Source organism: Pteropus alecto, unplaced genomic scaffold (genome assembly GCF_000325575.1).
Source record: "Pteropus alecto unplaced genomic scaffold, ASM32557v1 scaffold326, whole genome shotgun sequence".
Lineage (NCBI taxonomy): Eukaryota > Metazoa > Chordata > Mammalia > Chiroptera > Pteropodidae > Pteropus > Pteropus alecto.
The window spans coordinates 550,986-574,733 of NW_006438873.1; the positions used below are offsets into that span (position 1 = coordinate 550,986).

General features: G+C 41.7%; 2 protein-coding genes across 2 annotated transcripts in view; one reads left to right on the forward strand and one right to left on the reverse strand.

Annotated features, from left to right (window-relative positions):
- ZIM2 (zinc finger imprinted 2) overlaps nt 1-129 on the forward strand; it is a 9,250-nt gene extending 9,121 nt beyond the window's left edge. The window contains 1 exon segment of the mRNA XM_025049641.1: nt 1-129. This exon segment is cut by the window's left edge and continues 857 nt beyond it. Coding sequence (XP_024905409.1) covers nt 1-129 — 129 coding nt within the window.
- Nucleotides 130-11,080: 10,951 nt separating this feature from the next.
- LOC102893912 (olfactory receptor 10AG1-like) lies at nt 11,081-12,046 on the reverse strand. The gene has a single exon (XM_006915968.1). The coding sequence runs from the start codon at nt 12,044-12,046 to the stop codon at nt 11,081-11,083; it is 966 nt and encodes a 321-aa protein (XP_006916030.1).
- Nucleotides 12,047-23,748: the final 11,702 nt, after the last annotated feature.

The window sequence follows — 23,748 nt, forward strand, 5'->3', positions numbered from 1 at the left end:
CGGATTCATGCTCAAGAGAGGCCTTACCAGTGTCGGCTGTGTGGGAAGTGCTTCAGCCGACCCTCGTACCTCACTCAGCATTATCAACTCCATTCTCAAGAGAAGCCCAGTGAGCACAGCTGGTGTTGAAAAACCTTCAGTCAGAGAACATTTTTTTCATCTTTGGCTTCATCCTGAAAAGAGACCCTCTGAGTGCTCTGAATGTGAGAAAGCTCCCCACCAGTCCTCAGAATTTGTTAATAACTTGAAAACTTAATTGTGTTGGCATAAAATAGGGAATGGTTGCAAGGGTGTCAAACAACCTTTATGTGTCAGTAGTCACACAGATCAAAAACCTTAAAAAGAAGCTAACAGATTTCGCCCTTCTTTGGTGGTATTCATAGAATAGAAAACCTTGATTTGACATCCTGACAGAAACAGGCATTCTGTTGCCTGAGTTTTTATAGAAGTGTTTATATACAATATCTTCATGGGGGATGTATCAGCACAGGACATGTTCAAAAGATTTTTGAGGTGTACCTATATGGATTCACCCACAAAGCTGATGGAATGGGTATATTGTACCTCATAATTTACAGAATGGTGCCATATATATTATTTTATTTGATCTTTTAAGGAATGTTGCAGTATACCTAGTAAGGCTAATTCTTTCATTTTTACAGATAAAGCAAACTTGAAACTGTCAAGTTGTCAGTTGATTTGACCTAGGTTTTAAGTGATAGAGCAAGAACCTGAACCCAGGTTTTGGTGGGGGTTTTTGTTGTTGTTGTTTTGTTTTTGTTTTTTGTTTTTTTAGATTCCATGAGATATTTACTTTATTTCTTGATGCTCAACCCAGGTTTTTTTCATTCCTGCCATTTCCGTTCTGAAGAAAAGGCACAGTACTATTCTGAGTGCAGCCATCTTCCTCTCTAGTAAACCAGTGTTAGCATCGTTTCACATTAAACAAGATAAGGGCACTTATGGTATTAGGTTCAGAAAACTCTTAAGGTGAAGTTCTGATAGCCATTTCTCTCATGATTTAGGATTAGACGATGACTCTTTGAGACATTAATTCAGGGAAATATATATTTTTGTTAAACGCTACCTTGTAATTGTTCTTGTAAATCGTAAAGCTGTTACTGGTCACATTTTCTTGGTAGTTGTAGTTGAGGGGTTGGGGCTTCTTTTCCTTTTCCCTCCTGTTTAAAAATCCTATTTAACAACAGTAGTTTTGCTTTCTGGGGCTTCAGCCTCATCAGCATGGCCAGCTTCACCTAAAATCCTAATTCTGTGCTGGGCATACTTCATTCTTTAAAGGTATGAGTCCTCAATTGTACTAAAAATCTCTTTCATACCATATTGCTGTAATATAGAAAACTTTCTATCACTGACTTGAATGGTGGTCAGATACAAAGAAACATGGTAACCAGTTGGACCCAGAGTCCCAGAACCCGGTTTCTAGTCTGGAAAGGTCGGTCGTTGCCATGCTATTCAATGCCTGTTTTTCCACATCCAGCCATTTTTGAGGTTGATCTATAACGTGTGGCTCTAAAGTCATGAAATTAACAACAATAACTTGTCAGAACTTATACCGGCCAAATGAGTGCTAGCTACCAATTCCTCCTCTGCATTTCCAGTGTTCTTGATCAAACAGCCCTCATTGGCCAGCCCTGTTTGCTCACCGTGGTTCACTCTCCAACCCACTGTAATTGGTTTCTGATCCTGCCACCACTGTCACAAAGGGGACATCATCATATGCCTTATTGCTGGTGATGTTAATTAACCTCAATGCCTTGGCTAAAAGTGGTGTCTGCTGGGTTTTTATGTTGTAAAGTTACATAAAGAAAATTGTATATTTCTCTTTACAATTAACATCTTATAGGAGAAATTAGACCATGTAGGTATCCAGTTTCTCCTCAAACTTTCACCCACTAAATTCTAATATCTAGCAAGTGGATCTTACCTACAGCCATTATTAATTACTCTGTAGTATTATAATGGTGATTTTTTATTTCTCTCATTCCTCCTACATTTAGTAATTAGAATTCTCATGTGAGGAAGAGTTGTGCTCCCTATTTATTTATTCATTTATTTATTCAGTAATTTATTGATATTGGTATTTATTTTATTCTGTTGGCTGTAACTCAGTATTATCATCATTTATTTTGTTGTTCAAATTGTCCCAGCTCTGGGCATTGGGAGCCCTTCCAAGTTGGCTCCTAGCCTTTTTTAAACACATATAACTTTCTACACTCTCCTTAATTTCTCTCCCTCTACCTCCAGAAAAACCCTGTCATGCCTTTATGATGGTTTCTGCCTCTCATGAAATCTGCTTCTTTCCACAGGATCCCAGATTTACTTAGGCCCTTATCAATCTCAGTCATTTCATTTCTCCTTCACCATTCTTCCTAGTTCTGCATTCTACCCAGAAATACTTTCTTTCAATTGTCTTATCTCCATTTTCTTAAACTTCAACACATCTCCTTAAAAAGAGAAATAGTAAATTACCTCAAGCAAAAGGCTTCACCCAAGCCATAGTCACATTTCCCGGATCACCTCCAAGATGGTGTTTTCAGTTGGCTCCTTTGAATCAGATCCGAACATGATCCACAGATTGCATTTGAATGTCTGATCTCTTGAGCTGTCCTAAAGCAATCGCCTCTCAGTTTTCTAACGCCTTTTGTGACCCTGGGACAACGTAGAGATATATTTCCTATACTTCCTTCCTGTCTCCACGTAATTCCTACTATCTAAGTGTTCTGGTACTCTTCTAATATTCAAGTTTAATTTTTTTTTTAATTTAGAAGCACTCATTTTGAAACATTTTATTTTAAATTGTGGTTAACATAAGATTTATCATCTCCAACATTTAAAAAAATCACATTATGCAGCAGATTCCCAGGACTTTTTCGTCTCATTAAACTAAAACTATGCCCATTAAACAATAACTCCCTATTTCTCCCTCCCCCTAGCCCTGTCAACCATCATTCTAGCACTTGTTTTTTCCTTTAAAGCTTTGTGTGATTATGCAAGTAATACTGGAAGAAACTGGGCCAGTTGTCCTGTAGAATGTCCCCCATTCTAAATCTATTTGCTTCCTATGGTGTCCTCAAGCTTTTTCCTCTCTGCTCTGCATTTTCTGTAAATGGAAGTTGGTTATAAACTCTGAAGACTTAATTAGATTCATCTTCAACTCCTTTGGCAAGAATACCTTATAGGTGGTTTTGTGTGCCCTGCATCCTGTTACAAGACACACTGTGTTGGCTTTTCCCAGAGGCCCAGTCACTGCACCAGTAATGAGGTTTCAGAATTTCTACCACCACTGGATTCTTTATAGACCAGCAGCTGTATTCCTTTCTTCATTACCTCTTCTAGACTTTACATTCCTCCCTCCATCACTCCAGCCTGGGCTTCCTTCAGACACTTGAATGAAGAGGTGATGGAGACTACTTAAGAGGTCTGGGTGAGGACCCTGGGCAAGGGAGGGCATCAGGTTTCTTGAGGAGCCTTAACTTGAGAAAGTCAGGGACCATCATACATGACAAACTTTATCCTAGTGCTGCTTTCATGCCACAAATGGCAGTGGCGGCAACATGGATAGTTAGCTCTGCCTGTCACCCCTGGACTGTTCGGAACAGGGAAGATGCCCAAGCTGCTGCTTCCATGTTTCATGCATTGGAGCTTACTGCAGGGGTGGCTCCTGGCTTGCCACTCTGATTTTCAGCCTGCTGCTTTTCTTGCTGCTTTCCTGGTTTTCCCACCCAATTCCTAACATCTGACAGTTTGGACACCGCTCTTATATTCAGATTAATTTTTTTTAATTTAGAAACACTCATGTTTTAAACTTTCTTTGTGATTATGCAAGTAATACATATTCCTTGAAGATTAAAAATAACATGTTTGTTTTTTAATATTTGTGTTTCTCCCAGATATACTTGCTGCTAAAGGAGTAAAAAATTATCCATTTTTTCCTATGCAGAGATCTATATAGATTTTTAAATAAGATAAAGATACATTTTTATTAAGTGGTAATATACCCTTAACACTGTTTTGAAGGTTGTAGTTTTTATTCTAATATAAAATGAATATCTTCTCATATCCATATTATACCCCTCAACTTCATCTTTCAGGACTACCTAGTACTTGGTTATATAGACATGTTCTAATTTATTTCACTAACCTTCTAAGGTTTGAAACTAGGGCCGCTGGTAGTTTATCTCTTATGCATAAGTTGCTGCTATAGTCACACTTCCTCTTCTCTCTTGGGTCTTAGCATTTCCCTTATCAGTTTGCTCTAATGTCTTTGCAGATGGTCTTGTTTCCTAAGGGGAAATTCCAGGCAGTGGAATTTCTAGGCCAAACAGTATGTGTGTCTGGAAGGCTTTGGAAATGCTCTTGACCTCATCTTGAAGGCTTTGGAAATACTCTTGACCTCATCTCGGCAAGGTCTCAGGTTGTGCTGATCTTTTTCTCTAGGGAACAACCAAATCACTCCTCTTTCCACACTTCCTTTCTCCTTGAATAATTTGCACTGTGAATTTATTTTAGAAAATAACAAGACTGAAGTCAGGTCTAGAATGAGCCACAGATGAAGTGGTTTGTCAAAACCCTAATTTTAACATAGTTTTATTAGGTTTATTTTCCTCACTAAACAAATAATATTAAGCGTATTAAAATTTTAGGAAGCAAAAAAGGATAATAAACTTTCTAATAGTCTCAGACACTGGAGTCCAGGCCCAGGGATGTAGTCATGGCCACAGGCAGAAGGGCCTTGGAGGAGAGGGTAAGGTGTGGGCTGTCAGACCTGAGGCCTGATCTCAGCCCCTCCTTAGAAGCTGATTAAACTTAGGCTTTTTAGGAAATGGGGTTACAGTGCCCCCTGAACTGTTGAAAGACCTGGAGCTCTTCTGTATAAATGAGCCTAACAGTGCCTGGTACATAGTAAGCACTCAGTAACCAGCATCTGCTATTATGGAATATTTTGTTTTCATATACTATTCATTTACTTTTTAAAGTTTTCTTAATGACAATACAGAATTGTAAACCAGAGTTACACATCAAAATACAACTATGTTTTATCATACTTTAGTATTCTCTGTAAAAATAAATTTATGTGTAAAGGTTTTTCATATGCATGTCACAAATTTGAAGTTCTTTTTTTCTCACTTATTTTCTAATGACAAATTTTTAATGCACATTATATAAAGCTTTGATTAACAGAGCATAAAGCATTGTATTCATAGTTTTCTTAGGATAGATTTTAAAAAATTGTTATTACTAGGCACTTATCTATGGCTCTCTAAAGATCCTGCTGATTTTGTTTCTTCAAGGGCTGTGCTGGATGTGAATAGGTGGCAACCTTTTCCCTCTTGAGTCAGGGACAGAGGTTGCTAATCAGTTACACTTTCTCTGAGTTCATTGCACCTGAAGCATCTTTCTAACACAGCACTCTGAGCTGACTAGACAAGCTGAGCAAAGTTTCCATATGCAAAGAAATGTCTTGCCATGCCTGGTAGAAATAAGCCTTTGAACCACTTTACCAGCATTGGACATTTATCACTTAATCCAACAAAAAGTTTACCTATTCGATAAGCCAAAGAAGTGATTCTTTGCTTACTAATAAATTATTCCCCCCAAATGCTTTTAAACTTATTTGGGTATAATCTATGCCCTTTGCCTATTTAGCTATTGTCTTCACACTTGTACTTATTGATTTATATGAACTCACTTTTCTTTTTAAAAGTATGCATTTCTAAAGGATTGTTTATTTTTTCATTTTAAAGTAATGCTTGACTCATTGAAGACAATCTCTGTTTTACGGAAAAGTAGATCTTTCCCCCTCCTTTGGCACCTCCCACCCCCAATATACCATGAACAGGTTAACATTTTGGTTTGTTTTCTTTTAATTTAAAAATAATTACCAGAAAGTAGCTGGAAAAGGTCTAGTTTTCATGGTACCTCTGTGCCTTTTCACCTTTTGACCCATGTAACTGTATTACTTATTTAAAGGTATTTAGTTTTCATATAGCTGTGATCATTCCATGTTCAGTATCTTATTTTTCCATTGAGTATTACAGTTTATACACTGCTCTATCACCCCCTTGGCTGTCATTATCACCTCCTTAATAATAGCTGCACAGTATACCCAGAACTTTGTATGTATGGCTCTCTCTGGTTGAGTGTTTAATTTAGTTCTGATTTTTCTCAATTATAATTGATACTGTAATGAACATTTTGGTGCTTTAATATTTTTCCAAACTTAGGATTTTTTCCTTAAGGTAAATTTAGCCAAAGGGGAATTTCTGGGTCAGGAGGGGTGTAATTTTTTTAAGGTTCTCAATATGTACCTCTAAGCCCCTTTGAAATCGTTACACCAGTTTGCACCGTTGCTGGGAACATGTGGCAGTGCACGTTCCACATATCTTCTCTGGCATTGTGTGTTTGGAGCATTTTTCACCTTTATTAATTGAATAGGGAAAGGCATCTAATTAATTGCATGTACTTGATTGTTAAAGAAGTTGAACATTTTCTTCTAAGCTTTAAGCAATTATATTTCTTCTTCCTAGCAATTTGAACAATGTCTTTGTGTAATAAAGATATTCTTTATCTTCATTTTGTCCATAAATATTTTTGTTTGTTTGTTTGGCATTTTCTTTTATAAAGTTTCAGTTTTTATATAGCTCAGTCCTCTGTTTTCTATTCCAAGCCTACAAAATCTAACTTTCTCTAAACATTACAGCGTTTTATTCTGTAGTTTTTTGTTATTTTATGTTTTTAATATGCTTTTTAAACATTCTTGATTTTACTTTGGGGTATTGTGTGAAGAGGATCAAAGTTACACCCCCGTTGTTAGTTGCCCCAGCATCAGTTAGTAAATGATTCAGTCATATTATTTTACAGCGTATGATCTATATCTGGACCATCTACATTTTTTCATTGGCTTTTTGTCCTGTTTTATCCTAGATCTATATTTGAATTTCAATGCCTTATATTTAATGAGTTTTTCTATCATTGTGCCTTAAAAAAAGTATATGCATGTGTATGTATATGGAATTTTCTGTTATTCCTTCAGAATATTTGTTTATTCCAGAAAATTTATCAATTAACAACAGCCTTTTGATGATTACTAAGGTGAATTTATAAATGAATTAGGGAGAATCAACATTGTTACCCTTCATCTTTGCATCCGGGAATACAATATTGTCCTTTCATGCAATCAAGCTTTTTTAATTCAGTCAGTAAAGTTTTGTAGTTTTCTTCTAAGGTCTCAAGTTTTCCTTAGTTATTACATATTATTGCAGTTGTGGGTTTTCTTGTGTAGGTTTTCATTGTTATATTTCTCACAAAAAGGCAGCATCCCAGGAATGGGGTCACTTCATTGTCCCACTGATTGCATTCAAGCCAGCCCAATCCCAGGCTTCCAGAAGCAGTTGGGGACCAGAGATGCTCTTGAAATGTTGATGAAAACTGGGACCCTCTCTCCATAAAAACACAGAGAAGCCTAGCAGCGTGAGTGGGTATGTGCATGGACATACGCACACGCTCGCGCGCACACACACACACACACACACACACACACACACACACATCTATGTGTGTGAATACCAGCTCAAGGCATCAGCCATGCCCTGACTTGGGCCTCAGCCTGGAATCTTTCCTGCCATTGACAGTTCCAGATGGGAAACTCTGTGTCCAAGGCTTGTGCCCAGGCCATCTGATAAGCAGATCTCCTCCAGGTGGGACCTTGCAAGAGGAAGTACTGGACCCATTGCCATGGTTCTTGGCCCACTTCCGCCTTTTAAGTAAAAAGACAGGTTCGGAATAAAGAAGAAAGAATGCAAACTCCTGCCCCTAAGGGAGCCAGGTGGGGAGGACAGATGTGGTGAAGAGCACAGGAGTAATCTTAACCAAAGGAACTCCTGTTACCAGGTCCTTTGATTTGGTGAGAGGATCTGGAATGCCCAGCTTTTATGGGAAGCCTTTTAACATGGACAATTCATTTTTACAAAGCACCTGTGGTCTGCATCTGGTCCCAGGGAACCATTCTGAGGCATCTGAACCCCTCTGGGTGGGGCATTTAACATGGTTTTTGAGCCTTGCCCCAGATGGGTGGGGACAGGGTGAGCAGGTGGGAGAGGGAGTAACTTGCTCAAGAGCACACAGCTAGAACCAACGGTGTCAGACCGAATGTAAGCCCAGTGTGTGGTTACTCAGCCCAGGCAGTGCCTCGTGCTGTCCCAGGGCTCCTAACCCTGGGAAACTGTCAACTTTACTTTATTTGGAAAAAGGGCCTTTTCAGATGTGAGTAAGTCAAGGATCTTGAGATGAGAGACCATCCTGGTTATCTGTTTGGGCCCTAATGTCCTCACAGTAACCTTACAAGAAGAGGTAGAGGGAGAATTGACACACACGTGTGTGCACACACACAGGAGAATGAGATTTGAAAACTGGAATAGTTCGGCCACAAACCAAGGAGTTCCAGCAGCTACCAGAGGTAAAGAGGCAGGGAAAGATCCCTGGAGCCTCCAGAGGGAGTATGACCTTGCTGACACTTTGATTTCAGCCCAGGGATATTGATTTTAGAATCCTGGCCTCCAGGATTGTGAAAAACGAAATTTCTGTTATTTAAGACACTCAGTTTGTGATATTTTGTTAAAGCAACAACAGGAAATGGATACACCTGGGAATGTGTTAGAAATGCAGATTCTGAGGCTCCAGCCCAGACCTAACCAGTCAAATTCCAAGCATGGGGCCCAGCACTCTGACAAGGAAGCAAAGCTTGAATAGGAAGCAGCATTTATGCCCCGATTTGGAGAACGATACATATTGGAGGAAAGTGAGTGCAAAGGCCCTGAGGTCGGGAGAAGATTGGTGTGTTTGAAGAACTGCAGTAATGCCAGCATGACTGGGAATAAAAGATTCAGGGGAGAGTGCAGGAGACTGCAGAGTTGGATGGGGTTCTGCCATGGAGAACTCAAGGCAGTGAATAGGCATTAGAGGTCTGCAACAGGGGGATGATGTGACCTGATTTGTATTTAATATAACGGCATGGCTCTGAGTGGAGGGGAGGTTGGGAAGGGTAATCGTGAAGGTAGGGTGACCAGGAAGAAGACTGTTGCAATGGTCCAGGCCAGAGATGATGGTGGCTGTGGGGATGGTGAGAGTGGATGGATTTGAAATACACATTGAGGGTGGAACTGATGAGCCTCAAAGATACCCTGGATGTGGAGGGTAATGGGGAGAGGTGAGGGAGACAGAGAAGTCAACACACCTGCTAGGTTTTGGCCCTGAGCAACCGATGGATGGCAGTGCCACTCAGTGGGGTGAAATCTGGGGACAGCACAGGTATAGAGAAGAAATGAGCTGTATGTACATGTGTTAAGTTTGAAATGCTTGCTATACATTCACATGAGAGTCAACAAAAATATATTCATTCACTGGCCAATTATTTATTGAGCTGTTATTATGTGCGGACAGTGTTTTTGGTCCTGGGTCAACATGCTTGTCCCAGCTCACAGAGCTAATTGTTGAATATTCAAGAATGTTGCAAAACAGTTGTTAAGCTATCAGTCCATAGCTTGACATCAGCTGTGGTGAATGGAAATTGGCAAATGCTACCATTTTTTCCAGAGAGCTGGTTTACCGGCACAGCATTAGATAATGAGAAATAGGCAGATGTAACCTCTTCCTTTATTCAGCTTTCATTCTTGTGTGAAAGATAGGCTTAAACAACTAATTATACAATTAATTAAAATAGCAGTACATATTTTGGGGAAATGAGACTACTGAGAGAAATGGAGGGAAAAGTGGCTTAGGTTGGCCAGCAGAATGATCAGGAAGTGATAGTTGAGCTGTGATCTGAAGGCTGAGCAACACATTTTTACATGGGAAATCAGGATTTTATTGATGAGGGGTCATATTTTGATTGGCAGTGTCTTTTTCTTTCTTAGTGAAACATAAATAATGTGTCTTCCAATCAATGGTGCTTCAGATTTAATAGCATTTATTAATCTGATTAGGAAAAGGGTATCTGAACTGGGTTTGTGGAGCCCAAAGAGCCCACATGGGCAATACAGAAATGGCTGTGGAATGAGGGTAAGAAACCAGGAGGTGTTCAGTGATCTCAGTCTCTCCGACTCCAATACTAGAGCAACTGTGGCTTTTGTTTTTTGTTGTTCTTCACATTTGTTTGTTCAGAAAAAAATTCACATAGTGTGTGCCAAACACTACACTACACCCAGGGGATACAGCATTGAAGGAAACAGCTCTGCCCTCATGGAGATTATATTTGAAGGTGGGGAGGAATTCAGGGAGAGCAAAGAAACGGAATAATTTAGGTAATTTCAGAAGGATGATAAATGCAATGGAGATAATAGAAAAGGATGAGGGGATGAGAGTGACCTGGAAGGGAACTGCTTTGGATGGGAGAACCCAGGTGGGTCCCTCTGAGGAGGTGACATTGGAGCTGAGATCTAAAGGGTGATAGGGAACCAGGCACTCAGGGATCTGGGGGATACAAAAAGTGCCAGAATGTTTTCTGTCTCAGAGAGTAGATCTCAGGTAATTATGAGAGTGATATCCCATCACCTTTGCCATATTCTGTTGGTTAAAATAAATCACAGGTTCTTTTCACACTCAAGGGGCAGGGATTATACAAGGATATGATACACTGGTGATCACCTTAGGGTGTGTCTGCCTCACCCTCTTCAGTGATCACTGAAAACTAGTACAGGTGGCTTGAGAAGAAAGGAAGAGTAGGAAGCATTATGATAGGAAGGAATAAAAAGATAGATGGTGGCTCATCAAGAGATCAGACATGGAAGAGTGATTAAAAACGAGTAAATAATGTCGTCTCTGAAGTTTTATCTGGGCATATGGCAACCTAGCTGGGAACAACATCTCCCAGCTTCCTTCTCAGGTCAGCATGGCCATGTAACTAAGCAGTAGCCAATGGGATGTCAGCAGTAGTGTAGAGAACAACTTTTGGATCACATCTCAAAAGCACACTGCTTGCACACAACTTTTGGATCACATCTCAAAAGCACACTGCTTGCCCTCTACTTCCTCCATCTCCTGTAGTTGGATGGATAATGAAATGCTAGTGAGCCATCTCCCCCAACATGGACAAGGAGACCTTAGAAGATGGCATGTGAAGATAGAGCTTCTTCAGGGCTCCCTTCATGTCCTTGTTCCTCAGGCTGTAGATGAGTGGATTCAGGGTGGGTGTGAGGATAGAGTAAGAGACAGCAGCCAGGCGCCCTCTCAATGGGAAGTAGTGCCTGGTGGGCTGCATGTAGGCGGAGCTGCCAGTGCCATAAAACAGGAGCACAGTGGCCAAGTGAGAAGAGCATGTAGAGAGGGCCTTCCAGCGGCCGGCCACAGAGCGGATCCGAGCCACTGTGGCCAAGATGCGGACATAGGACAGGACAGTGAGGACAAAGCAGCTCATGATGACGCAGCCACTAACCACAAATCCAACAGCCTCATGGGCATCCATGCTGGTACAGGCCAGGTGCAAGAGTGCGGGGATGTCACAGAAGAAGTGTTCAATCACATTGGAGCCACAGAAAGGCAGAGAGAAGGTGTTGGCTGTGTGGAAGGCGGAGAAAAGGAGCCCACTGATCCAGGCTACCGCCAACAGGGAGATGCAGGTCCGGGGGCTCATGGCTGCCCTGTACATCAAGGGCCTGTAGATGGCCAGACAACGATCGTAAGCCATGGAGGTGATGAGAAAACACTCTGTAGATCCAAGGCAGATAAAGGCAAAGAGCTGGGATGCGCATGCAGGGAGGGAAATCTCCCCGGAGCCCAGCATGGTGGCCACCAGGGCCCGGGGAAGGGTGGTAGATATGGAGCAGATGTCCACTACGGACAGGTGTTTGAGGAGAAAGTACATGGGCATGTGCAAGCGGGTGTCAAGGGTCACGGCGGCCACAATGGAGACATTCCCCAGAATGGCAGCGAGGTAAATGAGAAGGAAGGCAGCAGTGCTGAACAGCTGTATCTTAGGATCAGCCGAGAAGCCCTGGAGGAGGAAGACAGATGCCATGGAGAGATTGGCCATGCTCTGTCTTTGGAAAAGCTCCTGAGCGTGCTCAAGGAGCCATGCACGAGGAGAGGGGTGTGACAGCTGCAAAGACCTAGGGAGAACTGGTAAAGAAGCTGGCGAGCGGAGTCTGGAAGGAGGCTCAAATGCTGCTTCATTAAATACAAATATCACGTGTCTTCCCTCAAGGTCTCAAAGTTGAACACCTACAGAGGCCAGACAGGTACATACAGTTAGTGAACTTGGCTGTGTGTACGATGGAAGGGAACAGTGGGTGCTGTAGAGAAGTGGACATTCAGTCCAAATGAGGCAGCTGTTCTAAGCTCTTGCCAACTGCCGTTGGTGAACCAAGCATTGCCAGATTCTCTGATATTTTTCAAGAGAAGCCGAATTCCAGGGTTTTTTTTAAAAAAGTGAACCTTCTGACTTTTATATTTTAGCAGTTAATTTAGATTTAAAACATTGTATCACAAACGTGGCCACCAGTTTAAGACTTTTGATCTTACCATACATACTGCTACATAACTCCATAGCATCTTAATTATAGTATATACCCCAAAGTTCCAACAATCATTTCCTCCAGTAGACACTGAGCCCCCCACCCCACTCTAGATCAGGGACCATTTCTTACTCACCTCTTCATTTCCCGGCATCTATCTTAGAAAACAGATAGTACACAGAAAGGACATAGTGTCTGAAAATGTTTTTCCAACCAAACGGCCAGGCTTCGGATTCTGTGTGACCTTGCACAAATACCTTAATCTCCCTGAGCCTCAGTTTCTTCCTCTGTAGAATAGGAGAATGCAGTGCTGGGAGAGTCACATGAGGTAGTGAAAGGAACATACACTCATTAAAGGTTGGCCATTACTATGATCGGGTTATTTATAAGGTGTGTTCCTTATCTTTCTTTACATTATAGTCCCTTGGCTGCTGAGATTGTGTCATAAAGTAAGAACGAAAACATATTTTTAAACTTCTTAATGGAAAACATTACTGCCTTTTTTTTTCTCACACTCCCCACCATTTTCACTTCCATTTCTGGTGGCTGGGCACTGGCCTGATGCTTCTAACTGAGTCTTGGTGGTCTATGGTACATAAACGACCTCACCCTGGTAGGCAGAATAATGTCCCTCCAAAGAGATCTATGTCCCAATCTCTGAAACCTGTGAATATGTGACCTCATATGGTAAAAGGGACTTTGCAAATGTGATTAAGGATTTTGATATGGGGAGGTTATTTGTGTTATAGGTTGAACTGTGTTCTTCCCCTACTAAAAAAGAGATACATTCCTCAGGATGTGACCTCACTAGAGATGTGAACAGTTAAGAGGAGGTCATGCTGCAGCAGGGTGACGCCTAATGCAATATAACTGATGTCCTTATAAGAAGACAGTCATGTGAAGACACTGACACATGGGAGAGGCCATGTGAATATGAAGGTAGAGATTGAAGTGATGATCTGCAAGCCAAGGAACACCACATATTGGTGATACACCACCAGAAGCAAGGGACAGGCAACAAAGGCTTCCCCTGCAGGTGTCGGAACATGGCCCAGTTGACACCTTGATCTTGGACTTCTGGCCTCCAGAGCTATGAGAGAATACATGTCTGTGGTTTTAAGCTGCTCAGTTTGTAGTACTTGGTCTGGCAGCCCCCAGGACACTAAATACTGGATGAGACCAGTGTAATCACGGGGCCCTTAAAATATGGGAAAGGATGGCAAGAGAGTCAGGGAAGATGGGATGACAGAGGCAGAGATGATCAGAGTGATGTGGGGCCAGAAGCCAAGGAATATGGGGGCCTCTCAAGGCTGGGAAAGTCAAAGACACGAATTCTTCCTTGGGCCTTCCAGAAAAGGACGCAGCCCTGCCAACACCTTTGTTTCAGCTCCATGAGGTCCCTTTCTGTCTTGTGATTTCTAAAACCGTAGGATAACACGTGCGTGTTTGAAGACTACGTTTATGATTTGTTGCAGCAGGCTTAGGAAATGACACAGCTTCCCTCCATCCTCAGCCTTCTCCCTCTCTCTCATTACCAGAATCTCCTAGCCCATTGGGATGTGGAGGCTTCCTACCTCGAACAAAAAGGAAAAAAAGCAACACGACCCACAGCTAATGATATTTCTCCCCTTCTCCTCCCGCACAAGATCCTCAGAGAAGAAACAGTCCAGCACCATGCAGGTACCTGTGTGAGATGGTTTTAAGGGGTAAACAGGTGAACACCACTTACTGTCTAGCTGCGATTTATTTCAGTATAAGTCTGGAGAGAGAACATCAGACCCATAGCTTTTCAGATATGATGCTCAGGGAAGAGATAAAATGTGCATTGTAAGTTCCAAAAAAGAGTAAGTTCTAACAACTTGCATCAAGATGTTGCCATGATGAAAAACATGGCAACATCTTACCATTATTGAGCAGTCCGGTGTCCCTATAGAATACAGCTTGCAGATTTTGTGCTACACCCACACGTCAAGCTCTTTACACCTGGGCCAACTCGTCTTACCTTCTCTAGACATATTTTTTCATTTCGCTCATATGTTTCTCAAAATTCACTTAAAAAAATAAATAAGGCATTTATGCATGCATCACTCAGAAAGGAAGTGAGGTGACATACTGACGTGTGTAGTACGGTACCTGATATGCACCATATGAATAATAACTATTGGCCCTTGCAGTTATTATTCTTAGTCCTGTAAGTCAGTTATTATTCTGACTTCTGTTCCAGCTTTCTCATCTGCAAACTGATAGGTTTGCAAAGGCATTTTCAAACTGCTTCATGGAGGCCACAGGGGCCATGAAGGCACAGGGAGCTTGTCGGGTGGTGACCCAAACCCTTTCCTTCAGCTGGAGCCAGTCCCATGTTTATCTATTAAATTGTCACTGGATTATTGGCTCAGCATTCATTGGATGACAGGATCCTTCTGTGAAAAAATAAGTTTGAAAGTCACCAGCACCAGTACTCACAACCAAGGGGCCAGTTGTGTCATGGTTGGCAGCACAGGCTCGGAGGGAGGCTGCTTAGGTTCAAACCCCAGTCTCAACAACTGCTGGCTGTGTGACCTTAGGCAAGTCTTTCAACCTCTCTGTGCTTTGGTTTCTTTATCTGTAACACACAGGAATAACAATGACCCTCCCCTACCAAGGAATTGTCATAGGGATTAAATGAAACTCTTAAAACAATGCCTGGTACATGAAACAGCAGTTCGTCTTTATTATTCCTCCAAATGGATGAATGTGTGTTTCTCAGAACTGTGTGGCATGACCTTTACTTGGACGTAAGTTAGATGACCACAAACATCATTATCTAAGCAGTGAAGAGGAGCGAAGAGCCCCAGTCCTGAGCCTTCACCCGTGGGAGAAATGAGCCTGGCTAGTCAGTGATACAGAAGTACCAGTATAGGATGAGAGTTTCGGAGCTACCTCTTCGCCAAGCCTGAGTGTCTTGCATAGAATTCCCACCCTGCAGTCTCGTGGCCTCTGCTTACGGAGAGCTCACTTAGAGCAGTGCTTCTCAATCGATGATGGTTGTGTCCCCCAAGGGGAAACGTGGCAATGTCTGGAGACATTTTCAGTTGTCATGGCTGGGGAAAATGCTCCTGACATCTAGTGGCAGAGCCCAAAGATGCTGCTAAACATCTTACAGTGCATTCGACAACCCCTCCCCCATAGCAAAGAAATAGTCTGGCCCTAAAATGTCAACAGCACTGAGCTCCCAGTGCCGGCCTAGTCTTGAGAAACTTTGTCCCACATCAGCAGGGTGAGAACTGGCATTAAACATCACTTTCTGAGCCAGGCACCGATCCGAGCACTTTTCATACATGTAACCCTCCCAACCATTCTCCAAGGCAGGTACTATGTGACTGTCCCTATTTCAGATAGAAAAGCCAAGGCAAAGAGAGGTTAAGCAGTTTGCCTCAGGTCTCATAACTGTAAGTGGCCATGCTGGGGTTGCAAGCTGGCTGACGACCCCTATAACCACAGGTTTTAATCGCTGCTCTGCTGCCTCCAGTCATCCCAGGTGTGAGATGAGAGCCACTTGGAAGTTTGGAGCAGCCTGACCTACCTGGCTGAGTGTCCTGGCCAGGCCCCCAGCAGCAGGTGAGGCCAGACCTCTTCAAGGTGCTGAGCTGGGCTGGTGGGAGGCCAGTTCTTCCAAGGGGCTGAGGTGACAAAGATCCAGTCTAGTATTCCTTGCTCGAGGATGAATCCCCACTTATAAGCAGCAGACAAGGAAAGCATTAGGGACCGGCCAGCATCATTGACTTTGGGTGGGGTTGGCTCTGAGCCATCCCATCTCCTCTTGGCCCGTTCTCTCATCTTTTTGGGAATTCATCTAAGGTCATCTCTGGGGACTTTCTGTCCCATGGTGGCTCCAAGCTCTGAAAACAAACTCTGACAAGCAGGGCATCAGTTCAATAATGATCCATGCTATTGAATATTATTAATACTATTTAGTGTCAAGAAATATTCTTCCATAACTACATTTTTTGCTTAATATGTCTAGGAAATATCTCTGTTGAATAAGTAGGGCCACACGGAAACATGTCATTCTTTTTGACAGCTGAGGAGTATGCCATACTATGGAGGAAAAATTAATGTAGCCATTCCTACGCTGGTGGACTTTTTTTTTTTTCAACATTTTTTTGTCAAACAGTTCTGCTATTAGCATCCTTAACCTTTCTCAGACATCTTATTCTCATCTTTCAGAAAAGTTTTTATAAGTAATTTTCTTTGTGTAAGTTTTGCATACTTTTTCCCTCTCTCATTAACTTAGAGTTTTGGTGGCTTTTGTGAATGAGATCTAATTTTCCATGATTTTTCTAGTTGATTATTGCTGATATTCACAGAAATTATTGATCTTTGTGTTTGGATCTTGTATCTAGCCATAAGGCCAAATGTTCTCCATTCACACGCATGACAGAATAGGTTTTGTTAAAGTGGAATTGCTAAATTTAAGGGAATGCGCATTTTAATTCTAGTTAACTATGTAAACTAAGCACAAACAAGCTTTATCAATGTATACCAACTTCTATAAAAAAGTGTCAATTTTTTTTTGTTTTTCTGGTCAATAATGGATATGTCAGTTTTAAATTTATATCCATCTTATGGCCAAAAATCATCACATTTTTGTTTTAATTTACATTTTTATAGTTTCTAGAGAGGCTGGCCATCTTTTTACATATGTGGCCATTTGTACATGTCTTTCCATGAAATACCTGTACATAAAATATTTTTGATTGGCCTATTTGATTTTCCTTATTGACTTATAGAAATTTTTTATGTATTATGGGCATTTATCCTTTTTATAATTTTTTTTCCTGGGCTGTCAACTGAAACATTTTCTTAAGAATAGTTTTTATCATACTGAAGTTTACCAACTTATATAGTCATGTCAGCTTATTGTTTTCTTTCTAGGTTTTACATCTTTCTTAAGTAGCTGTGCCCACAGGGACGTTACAGAAACAGTCTCCTCTGTTTTCTCCTTGTGTCTCTAAGCTCTCTGCATTGCATTTACCCCTTTAATTCATCTGAAATTTACTTTTTATGTGTGGTGTAAAATAAGACTCTGTTTATTATATTTTGACCAAATACGGAGTGAAGATGTATTAGTTATCCTTTGCTGACTAATGAATTACTCCAGAATGTAGTGGTTTAAAAGAAGAAGTTTCTGTGGTCAGGAATCTGGGGCACCTGGGGTGTTCTCATAGTCTCTCTCAAAGTTTGAATCAAGGTAGAGCTGGTAAAGGAGTTCCAAGGTCACTCACATAGTTACTGGTAGGATTCCCCATGGGCTGTTGGACAGAAGGTCTCTGGCTGCTGGCTGCTGGCTGGAGGATACCTTCAGTTCTTAGCCACGTGGATCAGCTCAACATAGAAGCTTGCTTTCCTCAGAGTGAGTGAGAGAGTAAGAGAGACTGCCCAATATGGACCCACAGCATTTTATAACCTAATCTCTTTGCTGTATTCTAGTCATTATCAAGTCATTAGCAAGTCCCTCGGTCCAGCCCATCCTCAAGGGAAGGAGCTCACACAAGGATGTGAATGCCAGGAGGCAGAGATGCTCAGAGCCATGCTGGAGGCTGTCTACCACACAAAGTTAGACCAGGATTCTTACAGGACATGTGTTAGTTCGCAAGCTCTTCTTCTATTCCCTTGTTCTATTTTCCTGTTCCAGAGGCTCAAAATATGTGCCCTCGAGGCCCCTGGAGATCTACAAGACCCTTTCAGGGAATAGTCAAGATCAAAACTTTTATGGTATTGCTGATGAGATTGGCGATGATATTGGTGAACGTGATTTTTTATTTATGTATGAAAATGGTAACATCTGTAAGATTTGCATGACTCAGTGAGTCCATTCTTTCTCCCAGATGACCAACACATGCTGTGACAAAGGCATGTATTGGCAGAAGATCTGTTCACATTAGCTCAAACAAGAAAAAAAAAACTAAGATAGTGCTCACAATGTCAGCTCTGTCGATGAAAATATGAGAATAACTGTGAAAACAAATAATGCTTTTTTTCTTTTTGCAAAAACATCACTTTCATGTCCTGTAATCTTTGAACATTCCTGCATTATTCAAAATGCAATCCAAAGGCATGAAACCAAGAAATAATTGCACATGAATAAAAGTGCCCATTAACTCGCTTCTCTTGGCCAGATTTTCCCTTTGTTTTGAGTTTGTTATGCAGCAATTCTAATGAAAGATGCTCAGCTCTGGACTCTAATCAGTCAGATGCTGAATTACGAGAATGCTTTCCAATCCTTATACCCGGATGAGTAGACTTACTCCACAGCAGCACCAACTGCCTTGACATTTCGTCCCTAACGTTTTCTTGCTGAAAAAGAAATGTTTTGTAGCCCTTAACAATTTTCCTGCGGGATGAAGTTCAAGACCTTATCTAGCATTAGGTGCCTTATTCTTTATGAATTCTGAATAACGAGTTTTAAAAGCTCTAATACATACCGTCTAAATATCAACATCTTCAAAAGTCTGTAACTATTACCTCAAAATCTCGTTTCTGCAAGTGCTGAGCACCACGTTTAGCTTCTTCTCTTGTTTTCTGTAGCCTCCAAACATAGCTGTAATTCTTGGTTCAGTAGCACTTTGCAACATCATGCATATAAATCATGTAACGGGGAACCAGATCTGAATCTGAGCTTCCAAGCTCATTCAGCCTCTGTGCAGAATTCAGTTCTTTGCATTTGTAGGACTGAGGCCCTCAGTACCTAGAAGTCACCCCTCTCCAAAAGCAACATGTTCATTTGCTTCTCTTTTGCAATCATCTGGAGAATCCAGTTCTTTTAAGGACTTCACCTGATTAGGCCAGGCCCACCCTGTGTAATCTCTCTGTTGATGAACTCACACTGAACTAATTAGAGATCTTAATCACACCCACATAATCCCATTTGCCATGTGACATAACATAATTTTGGGAGTGATATCTCATTATATTCACAAGTATCACCTCTACTTGAGGGGAGGGGATTCTATAAAAGTGTGAGTCATTTGAAGTCATCTTTCCCACCAACAGTGCAAATGAGTTCACATTTACTCACACCCTCACCAATCATGGTCATTGTCAATTTTTAAATAGTTGCCAATATCATCAGCAGAAATAATAGTAGCATGGATGTATCTACTGCTTACTAATTTTCAGACACAATTCTGAGTTCTTCATCTGTATTAACTCATTTAATCCTCACGACAACCCTCTAAAGTTATTATTATTAATCCTTGATTTATAGATGAGAAAACAGAGGCTCAGAGAGACTAGTAATTTGTCCAAGGCCACACAGCTGGTAAATGACAGAGGTCATGACATTAATCCAGGCAGCCCGAGCTCTTTACCATGATAGTCTACTACTGAATCCCGTAAAAAAATTTGAACTTTCTATTTGGAAATAATTTTAGATTTACGGCATTGCTACAAAGATAGCAATGAGTACCCACATGACCTCCTCTCAGCGTCCCCTAATATCACAACCTCCAAAACTGTGCACATCCGTCAAAGAAGAGATTAATATCAACCATTAGTAGTAATAAAACCGCAGACTTTATTCAGATTCCTCCATCCATGTCCTTCTTCTCTCTCAAAATCCAATTTCAAATCTTAGTTGCATTTACTTCCTCATTTTTACTTTACATTTATTTTGATACACTGTATTTTCTATTTGATAACATATTTTCTATTCCTTGACCATTTGCATTCTCTTGTGAATTTTACGTTCACTTTCTTTGTGCATGTTTGGTCTTTTATAATTTGGAAGAACTTGTATATTAGTTTACATATTTGATTTAAAAAATGATCTTACTTAGTGCTTTAGTTTTCTAGGGCTACTGTGACAAAGTACCACAGACTGAGTGGCTTAAACAACAGAAATTTGTTTCCTTACAGTTCCAGAGGCTGGAAGTCTGTGACCCAAGGATCAGCAGGTAGGTTCCTTCTGAGGGTTCTGAAGGGTGAATCTGTGCTAGATCTGTCTCCTTGGCTTGTGGATGGCTCTCTTGTCCTTGTGTCTCCTCATGTCACCTTCCCTCTGTACATGTCTGTCTCCACATTGTCCATTTTTATAAGGACACCAATCTTATTGGATTAGGACCCAACCTTTTCCAGGATGACCTCATCTTAACTAATTAGATCTGTAAGGACCCCATTTCCAATTAAGGTCTCATTCTGAGGTTGTGGGGGAGTACTTCAACATATGATTTTTTTTTTAGAGGGATACAATTCAAGTCGAAACACTTTATCATTAATTTTTAAAATTTTTATATTATCGGACCATTAAGCAAATATGTTTTGAGCTCCTCAATGTACTAGTCACTTCTTTAAGGGTCATTATAAACCAGATCTCAAATCTCATAAATCATGGATATTATATTCTAGGTGGGGGTCAGACAGTAAATAAGTAAACAGATAAATAACATTTTCAAGTAGAAAGACAGCAGGGCACTTATTGAGTCCAGCTGATCAGGGACAGATTAATGAGGAGGTGACAACTGAGTTGAGACCTGAATGAAGTGGCAGAATGAGTCACACAGTGAAACAGAAGGGACAGCATATGCAAAGGTCTTGAGGTTGGGAGGCACTTGGCACATTTGAGCACTGGAAAGAAAGGCCTAATATGATTGGAGCAGAGTGGAGGGCAAGGAGTGGCAGGAGATGAGAGGTAGGGATGGGGGAGACCACGTGCTTCTTGGCGGCGGTGGTGAGAGTATGGGTTGGAGAGAAAGCATGTTGGGGGGGCTTGCATTACGGTGCGACATGGTCTGAATTATGTTTTTGAAACACCACTGTAATTGTGGTGTAGAGACTAAACTTTAACTGGGCAAGGGTGAAACCAGGGTGTCTGGGTGGTCTGGCAGGGTCTGCTCTGGCAGGGTCTGCTCTGGCAGGGGTCTGGCCAAGGTTGATGGTGGCAGTAGAGGTGGTGATGGGTGGGCATAAAGGTATCTATTTTGAACACAGAGTTGAAAATTCTTGCCAATGGTTGCATATGGGCTGTGGGAGAAATAATAGTAATATAATACATAACAGTACATAACAATAACAATAGAATAATATAAAATACATAGTAGTAATATAATATATAACATAACCACAATATAGGAATATAAAATAATATGATAACATAATAGTAATATAATACCCAACGATAATGAACACATGCTTGCTCTGCCATGCACTGTCACATGTATGTGATATATATGATTACATACATGACCAAATACATATGTGATCACACACACATGCATGTGCACACCCCTTTGGTTTTCACAGTAACCCCATGTGGTCGGTCCTAATACAGTCCCATTTCACAGATGAGGGAATCATGTCCAAAGCCAGAGTGAGGAAGTGGGGAAGCCAGATTTGAACCCAGTCACGTGATCCTATACCTTTAACCATCATGCTTTTGTGTCAGAGGCGAGTTCTAGGCTTTTCACCTAAGTTCCTGGGTGAACAGTGATGCCTTTCATAACCAGGGAAAATTGTAGGGAGAACAGTTTTGGGAATCAAAGTGAAGGTTCTACTTTACTCTGTAAACTACACGATGACTGTTAAGACACCCAAAGGGAGAAACCAAATGGGAGGGGGATGCATGGGACAGGGATCCGTGGGGAGGTCCTCGCTGGAGTCGTTGGCATATCGATATCAACTAAAGCCATGGGCTGACTGTTTTCACTCCGGAAAGCATGGCAATTAGAGAGTACACATCTTCAGTATTGCTGCCTGGCTGTTATTTTCAGTGTCTACAGGGAGACAATAGAACTTATTAAGTTCCCAGAAACAACTCTTCGTTAAGCTGGAGCTCCTGGTGGCTCCCCAAGGATGAGAACTCTGCTAACATGCTCAGGGCCTGAGAGTGGCCCACCGGTGACGCAGGCTGGGGTCTGCAGTGGAAGCCAAGGTGGGACTAGAGTAATTGGCCTCTACTCATCTCCAATAACCCTGGGGACCAGGCCCTCTGAGCTCACTAGGGCCAGGACTGGCCTGGAAACCATGAGGGAACTTTGTGACATGTTGAACTCATTAGTGAGGAAGGTGAGGATGCAGCAGGCAGCCCCTCCCAGGTGGTGGCTCTGTCTTTGTGCTGAGGAGACACATCCCAGGTTGCATTTCGGTGTGCCTCAGGGTGGCACTGCCTTGCCGCGTATACTTCAGCTCTATGAGAAGTGATTTCCTCCTCTTCCTGAATGGGCACGTGGGTGAGGAAGGAGCTTTGACTATCTGGTTCCCTCTTGGCATCTTCAGTGCCAAGAATGGTGCCGAGCTTACAGAGCACACTCAGTGGAAACTTGTTGAATGACTAAGGCTATCCTATATGTTTTGTCACTACAGTGGTTCCCAGAAGTGGTGACTTTGCTCCCTGGGGACATTTGGCAATGTTTGGAATATTTTTGGTTGTCACAACCAAAGAGGGTGCTGTTGGCACCTAGTGGGTAGAGGCCAGGGATGATACTCAACAGCCTACGATGCACAAGACAGTCCCCACAGCAAAGAATGACTCAGCCCCAGACGTCAATAGTGCAGAAGCTGAGAAACTCTGATTCACTGGCTTATAATTCACCTCCCTCCACGGAGCGTCAGAGCCAGGTATTTTTGTATGACTTGCTCACTGCTGTCTCTCCAGCATGCAGAGACATAGTAGGTGCTCCATAAACATACACTGGATGGGATGAATGATACTCAGCCCCATCCACCTGCTTCAGAATTTTTTTTTTACACTTCCTTCTCCCCTTTCAAACATTCGTTGACCGTTTCCTCAAAGCAGGTCCTAGTTGTGCCCTGCGAGTTTGCAAATGAGCTAAACATGGCCCTTGTTCTTAAGAAGGGCTCATTCTTGTGGAGAAGACCTAAATTGCCCACACCCATGCATGAGTTTCAGAGAAATAGAAATAGAACTGGAGATAAAAATACACTGTGATGTGATGACAATGGCACTTCGCTCCTGTGGTGATCCTCCCCCCAAACACAAAACCCTCATCTAATCATGAGAAAAAAATCAGACAAATCCCACCTGAGGGGTGTTCTACAAAACCCCTGAGAAGAGTGACTTTGCAGTGGAGAAACCTGAAAACATGACGTAATCAAGTTCACACCAACAGTCATGTCATGCAGATAGTATGACAATTGATACAATGGATAAAGTGGCACTTTACCTCTGTGGCTCTATCCGAAACCCCACAGTCCCATTCTAATCACGAGGAAAACATCAAATGCC

Coding starts and splice junctions, on each gene's coding strand:
- LOC102893912 (XM_006915968.1), bottom strand. CDS start 12,046: ATGGCCAATCTCTCCATGGCATCTGTCTTCCTCCTCCAGGGCTTCTCG.